General features: G+C 40.5%; 1 protein-coding gene across 1 annotated transcript; it reads left to right on the top strand.

Moving 5' to 3' along the window:
* The first annotated feature begins 11,123 nt into the window (after positions 1-11,123).
* On the top strand, positions 11,124-16,390 carry LOC149816491 (phosphatidylinositol 4-phosphate 5-kinase 1-like). Its single transcript, XM_089986832.1, has 8 exons — positions 11,124-12,265; positions 12,884-13,051; positions 13,664-13,829; positions 13,946-14,056; positions 14,153-14,346; positions 14,445-14,569; positions 15,093-15,153; positions 15,634-16,390. Exons 1-8 carry the CDS (start codon positions 11,235-11,237, stop codon positions 15,929-15,931), a joined length of 2,154 nt encoding a protein of 717 aa, XP_089842958.1. The 5' UTR covers positions 11,124-11,234; the 3' UTR covers positions 15,932-16,390.
* The last annotated feature ends 4,611 nt before the right edge of the window (positions 16,391-21,001 follow it).

Consider the following 21,001-nt stretch of genomic DNA (forward strand, 5'->3'; position numbering starts at 1 on the left):
GCAGATTCACTATGCCAAGCACATCCACATAGTTGGATTCGTAAAAAAAAAGGTTGAAAATGCCCATATTTCTAGTTCTTATATTTCAGTTTTCATATTCTATATATATATATATATAACGCATGCACCTGGCAGTAAAGTGTCGCCATCTCCCTGCCCACATCCAGCGCTGGTGGCCATAGATTACCAACGTATCTCTCTCTCATTTGCACGTCAAAAAGAGGAGGTGATTGTCATCTTAATCACTCAAAAAGTTAAAAGGCAGTCGTCTACAAAGCCATCCAAGTAAAAGAGGTCATAAGGCAGTCAGTTCCTTACCAAGGAATTAAGAAAGAGAGAGATGGTTTGGTTAGCATGCTTTTCTAACAGACCTGTGAGACTAACGGGTCAAAAGAAAATTTTATAAAGAAGATCGGATGACCAATGAGAGAGAGAGAGAGAGAGAGTAGAAAACAATACCAACAAGATTCAAATATCCAGAGGGCCAAAAGAATTTAGTAAGATATTCTTCGGTTGAGCAACAAGGTTCCACTCATCCCCTATGTTATCCCCATCACTCTATCTTATGTGAGATCTCATTGATGCATGCTGTTTTCACCAAATCCGAATCCTGTATGTAGATGAATTCAACATAGTCAGTTTGATAGGAATCAACCACTGGGATCATACAACTTTTGAACTTAGATTTGGGTCATGAGATTTGGATCCAAACCCAAACAACCTCAGTCCACTTCTGTTATCTCTGCACAGAAACAAGATGTAGTTTAGAACCTCTAGCTTTTATTTTTTTCTATTCACTGGAAATACTATCGGTTGACCTATGCCTTATTTACATTGTCAGTCGGTGTAAACCCCCCAGGTCCCCTTTTCACACCAGGGAGTAGACCCACTATGGATGTAAACGGGTTGGGTTTCAGATCCCAATACATTGGTGAGTCGGGTCGGTTCGGATCCGGGACCGTCAAATTTTGCCAATTCATCCTCTTGGATCTGACCCATTTGCAACCCTAAGGCACAGGTTCTGCCATTCAGCAAAGGAGGCACACCATGAGTTTAGAACTTGTGATGTCACTTCACCTTGGTGATGACATTACCAGCAGAACCATAACCAGAATTAGTTGAGCCCTCGTGGGCTTCAAAGACTAGTAATGACCTAGATTTCTATGCTGATCTAGATCTGCATTTCAACCCAAATTGGCATTAGGTATTGATCAGGTTTTGGCTTGATGTTAGATAATCCTAAACCACTAGATAAAATGGATATGGGCCAAGTTGCACTTTGGTTTTTTATTCGCTAAAAATGAAACAGATGTACTAAGAAGGATCTAACTAGATCAAATATAATAGTTGCTGAAGTGGCCCGAAGGAACCTGTACTTTGGCCATAACCAATTTTTTTTTTTATGACGAAGGAAAACCCTCACTGAGAACCAGGTCACCGGGCCCGCCTGCGAGATAAAACTTCGGGTTGAGGACACAGCCACCCAGCCTTATGTGCCCAAACTATGATAAAGCAACGGCAGCCCCTATTCGCCAGTGAGATTTGATCCTGGGCACTTCTAAACAGTAGTTTTATCTCCTAAACATCCTAAACACTTCAAAAAAGTATAACTAAGGAATCTAGACATGTAGATGTGTTAATAATTGTTATTTACTTAAAAAATATGCTTTAGACTGAATCAGTTTAACAAAAAAAAAATATGGCTTTTTTTAATTATTAAGTTTAGTGTGATATCAGCCATTAAACTAGATCAACCCTACAGACGCTTCTAATTATGAAAAGTCTATAGTCTAAAGCATGTTTCGTACTAAGTAAATTATATAAAAATAATTTTTTAAGTTTAAATTAAGCAAACACTAATGCATTGGCTTTTTGAAGCCGTTTAAGACAATTTACTAGATAATACTCTTTAGGTACATGCTACTCTCTCTGGTTATATATATATATATATATATATATATATATATATATATATATATATGTGGGTCGGTGCTAAACTCATTTGGTAGTAAACCATCTGCTAAATGGGTTTTTCAGGCTTTTTTCATTTTATTTTTGAATTATCACCGTACAGATGTGATCTATGAAATTGATTTTATAGGGATCAGCTCTTGAAGCGTTTGATTCCAATATATGGGTAGCTTCTTATAAAGTTCAAAAAATCAACAGTCCAAAATCTTTGTAAAATTTTCAAGCTCCAAACATCTTTTTTTTCATCGAAAACACATGTTCCAGGTGTAGATTCTTAGCAAATCGACCATGCCAAACACATTTATAGGGCCAGAACCGCATAAAAATCACTGGACAAACTAAAAAAGCCTATTTAGCACGCGGTTTAACACCAAATGGGTTTAGCACGGACCCATTTTTGCGTTTATATATATATATACACACACACATACGTGTGAAGAAAAGCCAATAGCATGGTTTTGTCAAAGACTTGCCAAAACTAAATGTGTTCTCCATAATGGCATGCAGTTGATCTATCAACTAAAGGTACAAAATCAATTCAAGATACCTTTAAAAGTTTTTCGTTTTTGAAAGGCTACCTTAAAGTTGTATGAACACGACCATCAACAATGAGAAAGCAAGTTTTAGCATTTTAAAAGCCAAGTATATAACAGTGTAGATACTGCTTGTGTAGACTTGTTTTTTAACCAAATTCATAATTATATATATATATATATATATATATATATGCACACCACATCAGCAGCAAGATCCCAATCACACTTTTATGCTAATCTTGCACAATGGTGTGTACCAGTGTTGTCAGTATTGATGCAAATAAATCTGAATCGGCGGATTCGTATCGTATCCGCCCAAAATCAATTTGATAAGGGCTGATTTTAAATATTTATTTAAAAGTTGTAATATATTTTTTTTTTTAAATTTTGAATGACTTTTACATTAAAAACTAAAAAAAAGGCCAATTCAGCTCACTTCCAATCGGCTGAGATTCGCTGAATAGATCGGGTCCAAAACCCGTACATCATTGGTGTGTATTGTTGGCTAAGGATGGAGGTGAACTCAGATTCACTGTGCACTGTTGCATTCATTTATAATATACACCTTTTCCACTTGCAGGTATGCAACAACTTTAACCATAAAATTAACCTAAATTTGTTAGGTGTGACATCCAAAAGCAACCTGCCATTCTAGCTTGGTGTCCGATAAGACACCAATTGTCTAGAAAAGTACGACCTTCCAATGTTTGTCTTTTTGTACAGAGAAAGACACAATAAGATTACACATTCAGATCTAGTTCCAAGAGCAAACGTTGATAGTTATCTAGAAAAATCAATGTTCCTGATGTGAGCATCATTAGACACATCTTTCTAAGAACTCTTATACAAATCTAGATGAGAATCCATTAAGCATGAACTCTACCCAATATAAAAGTTGTTATTGCGTGGACTCAATAATTGAAAGTTGAAAAACTTCAACCACATATAGATAATTCGCGTGGGAGGTTTGAGACTCTATCTAATGTACATGCCTATTTATATGAAGGGATCCTTTCGTCTTTAATGGTGAGAGAGAGACATAGAGAAATATATTGTGAACATAGGTCGTGTTGACCAAACCACGTAAATGTGTGAGTCTTTTTGTGTGTTCGTGAATTACTTCTTTCGTTTGTGCGACTCTCTTTCATGGTATTAGAGACAAGTGGCTCATACTGTGCGTAAGTATGCTCTGATCTCAATTGGTTAGTGGTGGTTCCTATATTTTCATCTCTCATGTTGAATTCTGCAATTCAGTGAAACACATTTTCTTCTTTGGTAATTATCAAGCTTGATAGACACAACTACTTGTTATGAAGATTGCAAATCAAATCAATTATATTCATTCAAGATCTAATCAAATATGTTGATAGATCTTGTCCTACTCCAAATCAATTTGTCAAGGAAGGAGAAGAAACAAAACAAAATCTAAAATTTATGACATAGAAAAGAGCTTATCAGTTAGCATACAGAATCCATCATTGGCCAAATCGTAAGAATCTTCATAGCTCGTGAAGTGTGGATCACATTGGAGAGATCCTATTCTTCTCAATCTAGTGTTCGGATCTTTCAACTAAATAAAGAGTTTTAGGATGTCAAAAAAGAAGAAAAGATCGTGGTAGAGTATCTCGATCATATAATATTTTTGGATTTCTTATGTGCCGATTGTGAGCATGTTTCAAATAAAAATCTAGTTCATTACATATTCAATGGGTTCTCTCTAGAGTATGAGCGCTTTATTATTTTCATCACTACTCCTGATGGTTTGCCTACCTTCGTAGAAATATATGAAATGCTAATAAATCAAAAAAGATGTTGCAAATGATAAATAAGCAACCAAACCAAGATGAAACCTCATCTACCGAGTTCTTTCGACGTGGTAGAGGAGGCCCACATGAAAGATGCAGGGAATGATCTAAAGGGGTAGAACGATTCTTTAGTAATTATTAAAATGTTAATTCTCAAAGCAGTCAAGGTGGTCACCTTGGTCTTGCTCGTTCTCCTTATAATCAGAAGGAAGGTTCAGTGATATGTCAATTTTGTGGCTATCGTAACCATACCGCACACACCTGTTATGATATTAAAAAAACTTTTGCTGCTATGGCTCTTGTCCGGGACTAAGTTTACAAGAGATAATCAATGTTTATTTTGGTTTGATGCTAATGAATTTTGTGTTAGGAAACCAGGGAGCAGGACTATCCTGCTAAGGGGACCAATTAAGAGAGGACTCTATGCTTGGCCGACTGAACATCCTAGAAAAGCGAATGAATCTCCTTCCGTTAGTTTTAATAAAGTTGGTTTAAATAAATTTAAATTTTCTAATAAAGTATGGTATTGTTGATTGGGTCCTTGTGGTTTCAAAGTTTTGAAAAATTTGAGAAAAATGAGTCTATTTTATTTTTTGTTTAACATGTGCCATTAGTAAAAACATAACCTTCCTTTTGAGAAAGCTAAATTTTCTGCTCAAGCACCCCTTAAAAACAAACTCTTTTGCATGTGAAAGTGCAACCTTTGACCTGAAATACTGATCCAAATCCCAAAATAATTTTAGTAGTAGATGCCAATCGGATTTGAATGCACATTCATATTTTATTTCAAAGATTCAAATCCAAAACTAACATGTCAGGCTTGGATCAAATATCCAAGTATATTGGATCTGTTTGCTGCCTAATCTTGGTGACCGGTCCTAACATCACTCACTTGGCCTATGTTGGTCCAATAAAACAATTAAATTGCCTTAGATACTTAATTCTTTAAAGGGTTGTTTGATGGCGTGAAAACAGAACTGTGTAATAAAGTCTTGTCTTGACACTGCTGGCCTGGTCCAGAGATGTCCTAAACATGTCCAGATTTTGTCCTGGATATTCTGCTTATCTTTTTATTATTATTATTTTTTAAATTTTGGTTTTTGTCCCAGGTGTTCAATACATCATTGCTCCAGGGGGGAGGGTAGAACACCATGAGACACCTAAAAGATGACCTTGCTGAACATGCGGGATGCCATGTTCTAGACATTCTGTGCGCCCGATGTTTGTGTCCGGCGTGGACAGCAGTGCCATGCTGCTGTCACCACAATCAAACGCCCCCTAACAGAACATAAGATGAGTTGGTGCATTAGCTAAACAGAGAAAAGCAATTGAAGTAAGAATTTGAGATGCATTAAAGAAAAAGTAAATGGTTAATTGCCATTAATTAAAAAGCTGAGCAGCTTGCTGGCTTAGAAGATAAACGGTTCGGATGTGGGATTTAATCAATCAGATCCGATTTGGTACACCACATTCTGGGTGTGGACCGTGTGGTACATCACATCTTTATTGAATTTGGATTTGAAGACCTTCATGCCAACAAACTTTTTGTATAATTGGACAAGAAAGAAGATTGTAAGTCCAGCTATCGGGTTTCACTGGCTCTGATATCCAATCCAAGCTCTAGTCGAGTCAACCGCTGGTCAAGGAGCAAGGTCTGGTTTGAGAACAATGACCACTCACTTACCAACTCGGTCTGCTAGAAAGACTAGGTCGAGTCAACTAGAGCACCAAGAACGATCAAGTTTATTCGGATCTTGTTGACACACTGGATCTTTGGTGATTCTTCAATCGGTACAACAACAACAACAACTACGCCTTCATCCCAAAACAATTGGGGTCAGCGATATGAACCAAAAAAGAAATTCATTTTGGGTCTTCCACATGAATCCTTTTCCTCCAATCATTTCTATCCAACGCCATGTCCTCGGTGAGGTTCAAAGCATTCATATCCTTTCCTATCATCTCCATCCAAGTCTTCCTAGGCCTACCCCGACCTCTTTTAACTAATATATTTTCCCATTTCTCCAACCTTCTAACTGGAGCATCATTAGGCCTTCGCCGAATATGTCCAAACCACCGTAAACGATTCTCTCGCATCTTATTTTCAATGGGTGCAACACCTACCTTCTTACGTATCTCTTCGTTCCGAATCTTATCTTTTATTGTATTTCCACACATCCATCTAAGCATCCGCATCTCAGCTACACTCATTTTTTGAATATGATGTCTCTTGGCAGCCCAACATTCCGTACCATATAGTAAAGCGGGTCTAATAGTCGTCCTATAAAACTTTCCCTTCAACCGCAATGGCATTCTACGATCGCACAGCACTCCAGTAGCACTTTTCCATTTCATCCACCCAACCTTTATCCTATGATTTACATCTCCATCAATTTCTCCATACTTTTGAATGATGGATCCCAAATATTTGGAATAATCATTCACCGGTATATCTTGCTCACCAAGCTTCACTACACTCCCATCACTACTTCGTTGCTTACTAAACTAACATTCCATATATTTAGTCTTACTCTTACTCAACTTAAAACCTCTAGCTTCCAATGTCTGTCTCCATAATTCTAACTTAGCATTAACCCCAGCTCTAGACTCATCAATCAAAACAATATCATCAGCAAACAACATACACCACGGTACATTTTCTTGAATTGATCTCGTAAGCTCATCCATCACTATCGCAAATAGGAAAGGGCTTAAAGCAGATCCTTGATGTAACCCAACCGTTATCGGGAAATTGGTTGTCACCCCTCCACAAGTGCGGACATTGGTTACTACTCCTTCATACATATCTTTAATTATACTAATGTACTTGAGAGAAACATCTTTCTTCATCATTGTCCACCAGAGAACGTCCCTAGGTACTCTATCGTATGCCTTCTCTAAATCAATAAAAACCATATGCAAATCTTTGTTCCTCTCTCTATATCTTTCAATAAGTTGTCTAAGAAGATGTATAGCTTCCATAGTTGATCTTCCAAGCATAAAACCAAATTGATTCTCCGATATCATGACAACCTTCCTCAACCTAGACTCAATCACCCTCTCCCAAAGTTTCATAGTATGACTCATGAGTTTTATACCACGATAGTTTGTGCAATCTTGTATATCACCCTTATTCTTATATAAAGGCACCAAAGTACTCTTCCTCCACTCATTAGGCATCTTATTTGTTCGCCAAATCAAGTTAAAAAGATTTGTCAATCATTCTAAACCTTTCTCTCCCAAGCATTTCCAAGCCTCGATAGGTATACCATCTGGGCCAACTGCCCTTCTTGATTTCATTTTCTTCAAAGCCTCTGCAATTTCTTTCTTTTGAATCTTGCGCATGAAGTCACGATTTATCTCATGAAAAGGAATGGAGAAGTCTCCAAGATCTTGAGCATGACTATCATTAAATAGCTTATCAAAATAATCTTTCCATCTCTCCTTAATCTCCTCATCTTTGACTAAAACCCTTTGCGTTTCATCTTTGATACATCTAACCATACCCAAATCCTTCGATTTCCTATCTCTCATCTTTGCAAGCCTATAAATATCCTTCTCGCCTTCTTTGGTATCCAACTTGTCATAAACCTCTTTATATACCTTAGCCCTCGCGTTTCGAACAACTTTTTTAGCTTCCTTCTTTGCTATCATATACTTCTCCAAATTCTCATTATCACGACTCTTACTTAGATTTCTATAACACTCTCTTTTAACCTTAATAGCTAATTTGACATCCTCGTTCCACCATGATGTATCCTTACCTAGTGGTGCACCGCCTTTAGACTCACCCAATACCTCCTTAGCTACTTTTCTCATACCACCCGCTATCTTATTCCACATTGATTCTGAATCCTCCTCGAGACACCAATCAACTTCCTTAACTACCTGCTCTACAAACATTCCTTGTTTAGCTCCTTTCAGTGCCCACCACTTAATTCTAGGATCTATCCTATGTCTATCCCTTTTGCGGCATTGTCTAATTCTAAGATCTAAAATTAAGACTCTATGTTGTGTAGCTACACTTTCTCCTGGTATAACCTTACAATCGATGCAACAACCCCTATCTCTCTTTCTAAGTAGGAAAAAATCTATCTGACTCGTATTAACCCCACTTTTAAATGTTACTAGGTGAGACTCCCTCTTCCTAAACCAAGTGTTTGCTAAGATCATATCATAGGACAAACAAAAATCTAAAATCCTTTCTCCACTTTCATTTCTTTCTCCTATACCATAGCCTCCATGGATATTCTCAAATCCATCCCTACTAATGCCTACATGTCCATTAAGGTCACCGCCGATGAAAAGCTTTTCTCCATAAGATGTCTCTTGTACTACTCCATCTAAATCTTCCCAAAATTGATGCTTAATGGAATCATCTAAACCTACTTGAGGTGCATAAACACTAATAATATTAATAATATCCGTACCTAATACTAATTTAATAAGTAAAATTCTATCACCCTTCCTACGGACCTCAACTACATTATCTATAAACTGACGACTCATAACAATCCCTACTCTATTCCTATTCCTATTTATTCCTGTATACCAAATCTTATATCCCCAAGGTTCTATCACTTTAGCTTTCTCACCTACCCATTTGGTCTCTTGAAGACATAAAATATCAATCTTTCTCCTATACATAACATCTACTAACTCTACCAACTTACCAGTTAAAGACCCTATGTTCCAAGTGGCTAACCTAATTTTATGGTCTTGGACTAACTTCTTTACCCCCACCCGTCCAACAAAGTGAGGGAACCCTTGCCTATTTGACACCACACCCGGGCGCCGGTGTGACGCGTCGCTTCTGGGCGACGACCTAGCAATCGGTATTGCAAGAAAAATACCCGTAATCCGACCGAGATGCAAACCTGATCCGGCTAACTGACAAAGCTTACCATGGTGATATCCACATCAGCTTTGCATTCTTAGATCCACCGAGTTGGGTCCAATTGGATCTAGTTCCCATGTTAGCAGATTTCCAATCTGGATCCATATCCAGGGCCCCTTCAGTAGGTGCACAAATGGATTGGATTTATCCGAATCTGACAATTTAATTCATGGACACAGATCCTTAAAGAAAGATGAGAATGTGCATTCAGGTAAATTTGGATTTGCTTAATCAGATCGCTCCCAGAATCGGATCAGAGTCAGGTTGGTATTTCATATCGGGTCTATGTTCTGGAACCAGATCAACTCAAATCCGCTTGAACTTTTTGCATGGAAAAGGCTTCTTTTCAGCCTTGTTTTACTGGATTCAGAATTGCCATATACATTTCAAATCTTGGATATGGATCCAAACCATATTTCATGGGATCTCATTTGGATCGGATTCAGATTTGGAACTACTACATAGCATTTTGATTTGGATCAAACACAACCGTGGACCTCTGATTGAAGTCTAACATGGGAGCATTGGCTGATTCGGATCATGGACCAATTCATGCCCGGACAAACGAACACGATGGCCGGGCATGATCTTCGCCGTTCATCGATTTGCCAGCAAGTAAGTGGGTTCCCCAGTCAATACACCATATGGTCGGTTCCACATGCGACACCTGGCATCGCTTTACTGACATGGACCCAGGGAGCTGTGGGTCCCGATCCAGGCCCGATGACAGCTACGACTCGGGTCGGGAACCGACGACTACACCAAAAGCGACACCTTGGCCGCACGCGACGGAGCGCTACCACCTTGATCTCGAACCGTTATCCACTGTCCATCTCAACGGGGGACAAGATCGTCATTATGGAGAAGAGGAAACCCCTGCCCGTGACTGACGGCTTTACCATTCAGGGACACGCGCGTCATTTCCAAAAGCTTGGGGGGTAATCGGGGGAGTTCCTCTCAGATCATGAAATGATAAAAATACCCTTATAGTTCTCTCTTTATCAGACCACGGCAATCTTGAAAGAAACGCTTTTTTACCGGGACACAGTTCCAATACCGGAACGGCAAACCACCTGTAGGACGGAAGGTGGTATTCCGGCTGCTGTATCTAGACGATGATAAAGTAAACACAAGGACTTTTTTGGAATTTGATAATATCACTTTTGACACTGATAATTGATTGAACGAAAAAAAAAAGAAATAAAGAAATAGGAAAAGCAAAGGCAACGTGAGACTGCGTTGCCTGCAATGTTGGGGCATGGAATCTTCGTCCCAATGTTACAGAAATCGCTACCTAATAATTAAATTTTTTTTTTTTTTAAAAGCTTGTTTTTTTTTTCCCTTAAAATGGTAATGCTTGATTGCTTGTAGTTGTAGGCGTTTCCCCTCGGAAGGTTTTTCAATAAATCGCAATAATTAATTGCCAAACACATGACACATGGGTGTGTTAAAAGAAAACAAGGGACAAGACTACTCAAGGCCTACAATGATTTTGAGAGCATTGCGGTAAAACTCATGCCTGTCTGAATATCGTTCCGTGTCGTGTCGTGTCGTGTCATATCGATACATTAGGAAACGCAAAGGCGAGAAAAAAGAGCGGGGTTGCCGAAACGGCGAAGTGGTGGCGTGGACGCAAAACTTGTGTGAGAGTTAGGAGCATTTTCGTCATATTGTGTGGGGGGGTCTACTGCTGCTGCTGGGCCACCTTCTGTTTCTCTCTTTTACCGCTCTCTCTCTATAAAGAAACTACTCATTTAAAAGAAATAATTGACGACCCGATAAATTAATTTCTGGGGGCGGGTTTTCTCAAAGAGAAGGTGGCGCTAACACCAATCTGATATATATATATATATATATATATATATATATATATATATATATATATATATATATATATATATATATATAGAGAGAGAGAGAGAGAGAGAGAGAGAGAGAGTATTTCAAGGATGTCTTCTTGCTTCTGATCTCTCTCTCTCTCTCTTGGAGAGGGGCGGGGGCACACTCCATGAATGTGGCGAGGAGATGAAGGTGGGAGAGGAGGACGAGCTGGAGGAGGTCGTGGTTTCGAACTCGGAGCCATCCGCGCGCCGGCCGCAGACCGCCAAAAGGGTCACCCCCACCACCTTCCTCTTCCCCCCTCCCACCGCCAGCACCAGCGTCGACCCCACCGTACGGCCCAGAGTGGTGGAGAGGGTGCTGCCGAACGGCGATATCTACTCCGGCGAGTCCGCCGGAAACCTGCCGCACGGCGTCGGGAAGTACCTCTGGTGCGACGGGTGCATGTACGAGGGGGAGTGGCGGGGCGGGAAGACCTCCGGCAAGGGAAAGTTCTCGTGGCCGTCCGGCGGCACCTACGAGGGCGAGTTCAAGTCTGGCTTCATGGACGGCTCCGGCACCTTCACCGGCACCGGCGGGGATACCTACCGGGGAATGTGGGCGGCGAACCAGAAGCATGGCTTCGGCCAGAAGACCTACGCCAACGGCGACACCTACGAGGGCGGCTGGAAGAGGAACTTGCAGGAGGGACAGGGGAGGTACGTCTGGAAGAACGGCACCGAGTACGGCGGGGAGTGGCGCTCCGGCGTCATTTGGGGCACGGGGGTCCTCGGCTGGGTGGACGGGAGCCGGTACGAGGGGCAGTGGGAGAACGGCGTCCCGACGGGCGACGGCTTGTTCAAGTGGCCGGACGGGAGCTTCTTGCATCTCCGGAATTCGAGCTCCGGGTTCGCGGAATGCCGGGATCTCGGCGGAGGAGGCGAGGGAGAACGGGGAGGAGGAATGGGTACGACGAGGAAGAGGTCGTCGGCGGACGGGAGGTTCAGCCGGAACTTCGATCGGATTTGTATATGGGAGTCGGATGGGGAGGCCGGCGATATTACGTGCGATATCATCGACGGGAGCTCGGTGTTTTGGAAGGGGTTGGGAGGTGGCCTGGGGTACCTCAGGAGGGGTACGCCGGGAAGGTTCTCCGGCGAAGCGAAGAAACAGGGGCAGGCCATATCGAAGGGGCATAAGAACTACGAGTTGACGCTGAATCTGCAATTGGGTATAAGGTAATCGGTTTCTCTTCCTCACTCTTTTGGGGAATTCCATTTTGGTGTTTTTCTTTGGATTTTCTTTCATGGGGTTTTTCGCGTTTCGTAGCTTGTATTCAGATGGCTGCGTCTTGCTTTTTCTAAACAAAGTTTGGGCGGTTCTTTATTTTATGCAATGGTGGAAATGTTTATCTCTTTTTCATGAAGGTATTTGATTCAATCTTTTTCTTCCTTCTTCTTTACATATTTGAATGGCGATTTCGGGTTTTATTTGGTTTATTTTTTGTGAAATATTTTGCGGTTTGCCTTCAGTCGTCGCCATCATTGGTTTACACATACAATGGCTATCTTTTCACAAATATGAATGGCGATTTGGGGTTATATCCTTTTTTTTTTGCTACCGTTTTTTTTCTTCTATTTCTGTGAAGGTGCATAATTTCCTTCAGGATTCTAATGGTGATTTTGGGTTTTGTTAGTTGCTTTAGGTTACGGTTTCTTCGTATGTATAATGTTGGTCTTTTCTTTTTCCCTTGGTTCTCTTATTTTTTATTAGGATAATGGTAAGTTGGTGAGGTGACTGATCCATCTTCTCGAGAAATTGAGTTTTTATGATTTTCATTCTTTTTCTTAATATAGGTATTCGGTAGGGAAATCCTCAGCATCGTTGATGCAGGAGCTGAAGCCGGCCGATTTTGATCCGAAGGAGAGGGTCTGGATCAGGTTTCCACCGGAGGGATCAAAGATCACTCCTCCACATCAGTCCGTGGAGTTTAGGTGGAAGGATTACTGCCCCGCTGTTTTCAGGTCTGCATTTTTTTTATATCTCTGTAATATCCATGTTGCTTTTTATTGTTTGTTGATTCGCCCAATTTTGCTTCCTTTCTGATTTTCCATTCTTTCATTTCGAAAATCTCAGGATGTTGGCTGTTTTGGCCATCAGCGTTTAGCTTTTGATTGAGATTCGATATGTTTTACTATAATCTTCAAAAACTTAGACATCGAGAAAATGATAGGCCTGAAACCTTCGTTTGTGGTGTTAATGGTTGAAGCTTTGATCCTTTGTTGCATCGAGTGACCTTTTCTGCCTCTTGAGCGACAAACTCTCCACTGTTTGAGGAATTTCATTTGTTTTACTTTTGGAAATTCCGTTCTTAGTGGGGCATGAAGTTTGACTTCCAACATTTGGAGGGTGTTTTGTGATGATTTGCTGGGGTTGAGCATTTGGGCAGTTATTCTTCTTCGAGTCATTCATATGATCCTGTTTGATATAAAGAATTGATACCTTTAGGTGACATTGCTCATTAGTTTAAGGGTCTATCATTGACAATCTGGTGATCTTTCTGCTTTCCTTTTCTATTAAGGTTGTTGCCCATCAATAATAGTTTTGTTAATTTTAGTACTGTTCTGTATAATTAGACACCTGCGGAACCTCTTCAAGATTGATCCAGCTGATTACATGATATCAATCTGTGGAAATGATGCTCTCAGGGAGCTGTCGTCTCCTGGTAAAAGTGGCAGTTTTTTCTACCTTACCCACAATGACCGTTTTATGATAAAGACTGTGAGGAAATCAGAAGTGAAGGTAAGCTTTCTGTGCAACTAACCACTTCCTCTAAATTCTGGTCTTCTTTGAATTGTTATTCAAAATGTACATCATTCATGTTTGTGATTTGTTTTTCTCATGTAATGTATTCACAGGTTCTATTTCGGATGCTTCCGAGCTATTACTACCACATTCGTGAGTATGAGAATTCCCTTGTGACCAAGTTTTATGGTGTTCATTGTGTGAAGCCTGCTGGTGGTCCTAAGGTGAATGTCCATGAAAGTTACTGAGCTTTTGGAATCAATGCTGAAAATTGCGTCCAACTAGTTTTCTAATTGAATGGTTATTATGATTTGAATCAGGTGAGATTCATTGTGATGGGCAATTTGTTCTGCTCAGAGCATCGAATACACAGGAGGTTTGATCTCAAAGGTTCCTCATATGGACGCTCTATCGACAAGGCTGAGGGAGAGATTGATGAAACCACCACCCTCAAAGACCTTGATCTCAATTTTGTATTTCGCCTTGAAAGATCTTGGTTCCAGGAGCTGCTTAGGTACTTTCTCATTTTTTGTGAAGATTTTTCTCTTCCACAGAGTCCAGTTCACTTGCACCTCTGTTGTCTCATGCCTCATTTTATGTTGCCATCTTCAGGCAAATCGACAGAGACTGCGAATTCTTGGAGGCGGAACGGATCATGGACTACAGTCTTTTGGTTGGCCTTCATTTTTGTGACCCTTTTAGAGACAAGATGGGCCTGGATTCGTCTAGTTCACCTTGTAAGTTGATTCCATCCATGTTATTAGGGATGACAGTGGACCGGGGCGGGGGACAAGGTCTCCTCCCCCGCCCCGTTTCAAAATCCGAACCTTCATCCCCGCCTCCATCCTCGCACGGGGATGGATTTTAACCTCCACCCCCGCCTCCATCTCCGTTTCATGTCCTCCATCCCTGGTCCAAACGGGGGCGAGGCGGGCCCCCGTTTCCCCTTAGTCTATAGTCATCCCTTAAAGGATTGGGGGCGGGGTGGGGCTAGGCGGGGATTGGGATTGGGACGGGGCGGGGCAAAGCGTAAGTCCATCCCCGCACGGAGATAGATTTTTAACCTTCATCCCCGCCTCCATCCCCGTTTCATGTCCTTCATCCCCAGTCCAAACGGGGCGAGGCGGGGCGGAGCCCCGTTGTCCCCCGGTCCACTGCCATCCCTACGTGTAATGAGTTTGGAATGGTATTCAACCAATTAAAAATCATATTCTTGTTCAATCTATAATTGGATGAGTAACTCACTAATTTTTTGTGCAGGCAAGGAAAGAACAGATCATGCTGGTTTTCATCAGGATAAAGATCGACCTCTTGCTGCTTGGTATGTCATCTCTTGTTTCTTCATATTTTTTGTTTTTGCTGTTAAGTTACACAACCTAATGAGACTACTGAACTTCTCCTTCCTGCATTAAACAATTCATGAATCTTTTTTTTTTTCAAAGCATATAGTCATCTAATTTGTTTGTGAAAGTGGAATGATTTCTTACTTGTATTGACATTATTTATTAGAATTTCTAGTAGATTTGGGTCAATTGACAATCAAATCAGATATGTGACCTGCCTGATCTGCATTCCCTCCCTATTCCATTCTTAATTGGCAATATCTGAAATATTATCATATATGGCAGCCTATCCTAGATAGCATCTCTAGTTAAAAATTTTGTATTTTCACTGTTAAAAGCGTATCAATCTTCACCAGTCAAAAACAGAAGGGGATTTTGTTTCATTTGTTGCAGTTTGAAATTTCTGTTGATTTCTTTAACATGAATCTAGAATAACTTGGACATGTTTTTCTCTGCAGCAAACCATTAGTACGGCTTGGTGCAAACATGCCTGCTAGGGTGGAGCAAGTAGTTCGGAGAAGTGATTTTGAGTACATTCTGTCAAATGGTGGCGGATCACCAGCAGGTGAAGTGTATGATGTAATCCTCTACTTTGGGATAATTGACATACTTCAAGACTACGATATCAGCAAGAAGCTGGAACATGCCTACAAGTCTTTCCAAGTTGATCCAATCTCAATATCGGCTGTGGATCCAAAACTATACTCGAAGAGATTCAGGGATTTCATTAGCAGGATCTTCATGGAGGACTGCTGATCTTAAATCATGGCTCCTGTCTGACCATGGGAGCCACAAACTTCAACTGAAGGCCATAGTGCGGGCTGGCGGAGCGAGGGGGTTCAGAGGAACCAGTGTGGGATCGATTGTCTAAGGGAAGGAACGTGATTGTTCATCTTCTCGGTTGCATTAAGCAGGCCCGTTGCCTCTTAGTTATGGAATGGCAGCTTTTGTGAGTGAGAAAACAAATGAGATGTGCGTGTTTGGATGATACACAGGCTGAATTTTGAAGACTCGGCCATGGTGTGAAGCATTTATAAAATTTGTACATGTAGACGGTGGAATTGGGATTAATTCTCTCTTTTTTTTTACTCTTTTCTTGGTACCCAAATTGAGATTTGGGTAGAAATTCAAATAATTGTACAGTTAGAGAAGAAAACAGCAAGATTGATAATTTGATATGAATTCAATGTTGGAAAAAAGGAAAAAATGTGGAAATCTGTTTTGTGTGATTGTTTTGTGGCTTTTCCTTGGTGGGTGGGGACTGTATGTGTTGAATTTTGCTTTTACAGTGCCTTACTGCAAAGTTGGCCAGGAAGGGGAGAAAAGGGCAAGGGCAAGCATCAAAAGGAGAGAAAAAAAAGGACACTGAGAGAGAGAGAGAGAGAGAGAGGCCAATATCTACCCTCTGTTGATGCTTCATTCCTTTATATATGTTTACTCTCCTTTTTTAAATTTTGGTTCTTCTCTACCGGACTATGCCCTTTTGCTCTTTTCACCTTTTCCCCTTGAGAAAAAAAATCAAAGAGGTTTGTCATTTGAGAAGGGCGTGTCACTCTTTGACTGGTCAGCACCCTCTCTGGAATTTTAAGATTCAGGCTGATGACAGAGATTAAAAAAAAAAAAAATGAGGAAAAGGAATAATAACGGTAACCAAAACCAACGTGGCACACTTGGGAGTTGGAACTCGGGACACTCTTCCCTCCCACTTCCTCCCCACCATCCCTTCATCTTCACCAGCAAACCCCAACTAGCTGGTGGAGTGGAGAACTGCATTGGAAAATTAAAAAACGGCTTCTGCTTCTCCTTGATTAAAGCTGGGGCGGCGACTTCTTGCAGGCAATTAATGGAGTTGGTAAATGTTGAAAAGGAGCTCTGCTTCTCATCGGAAAACTTAACGAAGAACTCGAGAAAAAATTGGTGGGAAGGAGTTAACGAAAGCGTGTACTTTGGTGCTTCGTTAACGGCGTTTAATGCTCGTGACTGGTTTCCCCAGCAGGCGTGTACTGCTCCCTCAGACACACCGTCTCCTTCCATTTGTCCTCTCTCTCTCTCTCTCTCTCTCTCTCTCTCTCTCTCTCTCTCTATATATATATATATATATATATATATATATATATATATATATATATATATAGGATGGTGTTTTTGATAGTCTGTCAGTGGGGAGGAACTTTTTGGTCATTTAAATTCTGGATTTTATGTTTCCAAGTGTGTCCCCTCTTCCCCTGTCTGGTTAAAAGGAAATGGTGCTCTGTAGCTTTCAAGTGAAATGAAAAAGACCAAATCGTTCTGATGCTGCACAATATCCCACCAAATGGGGTCGGTCTCAGTAACTGAATTCAGTAATAGTCAGGAAATGCCTCTACCCTTTGAGGGTGGTCCATGGTTCGTTAAGAGGTGGTCGTCTGATGAGATAATGATCTGAATGCATTACTTTTTCTGCATTTGTTGCATGAATTAATAGCGTTGCTGCACCAAGTGAGAAGACGATGACCTGATACCTAAAAAAATGGCCCCTTTGTGCCCAATAGTTGCCGGTAATAGTGATGTGTTTACCATTTCCTGTTGGCACCAATTTTGTCAGAATTGAATCCCTCTATTCGCTTCAGCGTCGAATTAGGTCATACTAAAAAACTGGTATGGTTCAGCTCCCATTCAGCAGAATCATGGTTTTCTTAATGGATTTATAACTCGAAGAAACTGCACCCGGCACAAAGACCTGATCGTGCTGGCTCAGCCTGCATACCTATGGTCGTCGTGCCGACAACGTAAAACTCAAAGGCTAGGACTCCTGTCACGGGGGCCTATGCCATGTGTTGGCTTGCGCGGAGAGGCGACACCCATGAGAATAGAACATTGACAGACCATCAAGCAGCCAAGGCCCCTTGAAGCAGCAAAAATCATGGTTGAATGGACTTTTTTTTTTTATTCTTTTACATATTGGTATATTTTTTCATTTCAACGTTTTTTTTTTTAATCTAAAAAATCAAATCAATTGATCCAGTTCAATTTTATTTTTGAAAATCAATTCAGAAACCGATTCTGACATTGGATAGCACTGATCAGAACTAGCAGATTGCCCAAAATATTTGGGGCGACCAAAATGAACTGGGGACATGAATGGCAATTCTTTCAAAAGCAGGGACAAATATGACCTTCCACTTTTCCCCTTTGTAGCCTATAGTTTAGGCCCACCTGCTCCCACACCATTAATTGTTTTATTACCAAAATTGGCCCTCACTCTAGCACAAAGCATTGATCATCCTTCATCATATTCTCATTGTTACTTTCATTCCTCAGAGACTTGCTGTCCAATCTTTCCTTGCCATACACTTTTTGCACCTTAATAGCAAAATCCAAACCAAGCAAAAAACCTAATTCATGTCTTGATCATACTTGATACCATGATCCAACCAAGAAGACTTTAGAAGACCTCCCAATAAAGTAGAAAGTGAAAAGGATTCTTAACAGGGATGGTAGTGGACCCGGGGCGGGGGACAAGGCCTCCACTCCTGCCCCGTCTCAAAATTCTACCCACCATCCCCACACCAGTGTTGATTTTAACCTTCATCCTCGCTTCCATCCCTGTTTCATGTCCTTCATCCTCAGTCCAAATAAAGCGAGGGAGGGCGGGGCCCTGTTTTCCCTCAATCCACTGCCATCTCTAAAAAAGGATCGGGGATAGGGTGGGGGCGGGGTAAGGTGCGGATCAAGGCTGGGGAAAGCGTAAGTTCATCCCCGCCTCCATCTCAGCACGGGTTTTGATTTTAACTTTCATCCCTGCCTCCATCCCCGTTTCATGTCTTTCATTCCCGGTCCAAACGGGTAAAGGCGGGGCAGGGCCCAGTTTTCTACAGATCCACTGCCATCCCTAATTCTTAATCAATTTTAGCAGTACTTTTTTTTTTATAGGCAAGCTGGGTTTAGGCAGACCCCTACCACCCGTACCAGATATCTCTTAAGCCCCATGTGACAGAGGGATTCGAACTAGAACCCGGCTTACCACATGGGATACTACCTCTATCAATTTCAACAATAAAACCACATTGCCCCCAACATGGTTTCATTTCCTCTTCCATGTGTGCACTTCAAGTCTTTGAACCAACTGCCTGAACATAACATTATTATAGTGATAAAAGGCCTATCTGCATGACCCCACTTGGTGTAGAGCAAAAATAACGCGTTAGATTCAAAATAAAGTTTTGCATTCAACAGTGACATCAGATGATTTATCGGATTTTCCTCAATTAGAATCCACATTTTCTAAGTGGACCTTGACATTTCGTCGGCTAAACTAAGTCACAAAGATACGGGTGCGACCCGATACGTGAGATGAGTTCGAGACATAATTTTGCATTTTTTTTTGAAAAATAGAATACAAGGACAGTTTTTTATTTTTATTTTTTTAAACAATAAAACCTGTTTTTTTAATAATTTGATATATAAGAATAGGTTTTGAAGAAATATAATTAGAAAACTATTAAATATTGAAATAATATCCGTGTCGACGTGTCATAGCATGTCTAGTTCATCTCACAAGGGACACATTGGATAATTCAGCTGTTTTTCTAGGTAAACACTATCGGCAATCAAGCAGAGATGCTTTAAATTGGAATACCACAAAGGGGGAAAAAATCGGCAACAATAGAACACATTTAAAAGAGGGAACATGGCACTGTGTGATTCTTCTTTCAATCACTAGGAAGTTGATCATCTTGGTGCTTTTGTAAAATTAAAGAAACAAAGAAAAATCACATCATAGTGAGCACAATATTAATTTTAAGCTATTTTTTTACATTTATTAAAAAATAACCAATTCATCTCAGTATTGTATTGATTTTATTATGCCGATACGATACGTATTGGCCGATACACACCGATACTGACAACATTGCTCTCAACATTATTTGCTCTTGGAACATGCAAGGATGTGCCACAAACTCTTGACCAGCAGCACCTCATAGTCTACTCCATGTTACACTCCTCTACCTTTCTTTTCTTTTTTTTTTTTTTTTGAATGAGAAACAAAGAAACCACACTCAGAATCAGAGATCCAGTTATGCTGATCTTATCCTGCCTTACCTACAGTCACTGTCTTAAGGGCCTAAAAGTAATGTTGTCGGTATCGGTATAGTTTGGGCAACGGGTCAGGTTAATCGGGCCGATACTGCTACTCAAGTGAATCATTTTGAATCAGCCAAAAAATAATTAAAAGACACATGTTAAAGTTAATAAAATAATTTTAAGTATTTTTTTATATTTATTAAAAAATAACTGATTCAAGGGTGAGGCATATCGATTTTCGGCCGACACGATATGTATCGGCGGATACAGGCCAATGCTCACTGATACTGACAACATTGCCTAAAACCAATCAAATGAGCAGTTAAGTGACATGGCTAAGTGTCATACCCAATCAAATGACCCCATTGCATGGCCCACAGTTACATTACATAGTGCAGGCCCCACATGAAATGTGGTCATCTGATTGGCTATGGCACTTAGCCATGGCACATAGGCGCTCCCTCGATTCCTATCCATGAGACTGAGAATATAATGGCAACTCTTTAGATCTTTACTTACCCTTTATTGAAAAACTAGGTTTTGGCATGTATCATCCATGCAACAAATTAAACTAAAGATTTAAAACACAACTTTTATTTATTTTTACAAAAAAATAAAAAATTAATATGGCATTTTTATCCAAAAACCAGCCAGCAATTTCTCACATTTATTTTGCATTATTTTTTGAAAAAAAATAATATTTGGTCACAATGCTTAACACATCCTTGATGATGCTTTTCAATAACCAAGAAACTTGTCCAT

The sequence above is a fragment of the Nuphar pumila genome, chromosome 14, assembly GCF_984573655.1.
Source record: "Nuphar pumila chromosome 14, dmNupPumi1.hap1.1, whole genome shotgun sequence".
Taxonomy (NCBI): domain Eukaryota; kingdom Viridiplantae; phylum Streptophyta; class Magnoliopsida; order Nymphaeales; family Nymphaeaceae; genus Nuphar; species Nuphar pumila.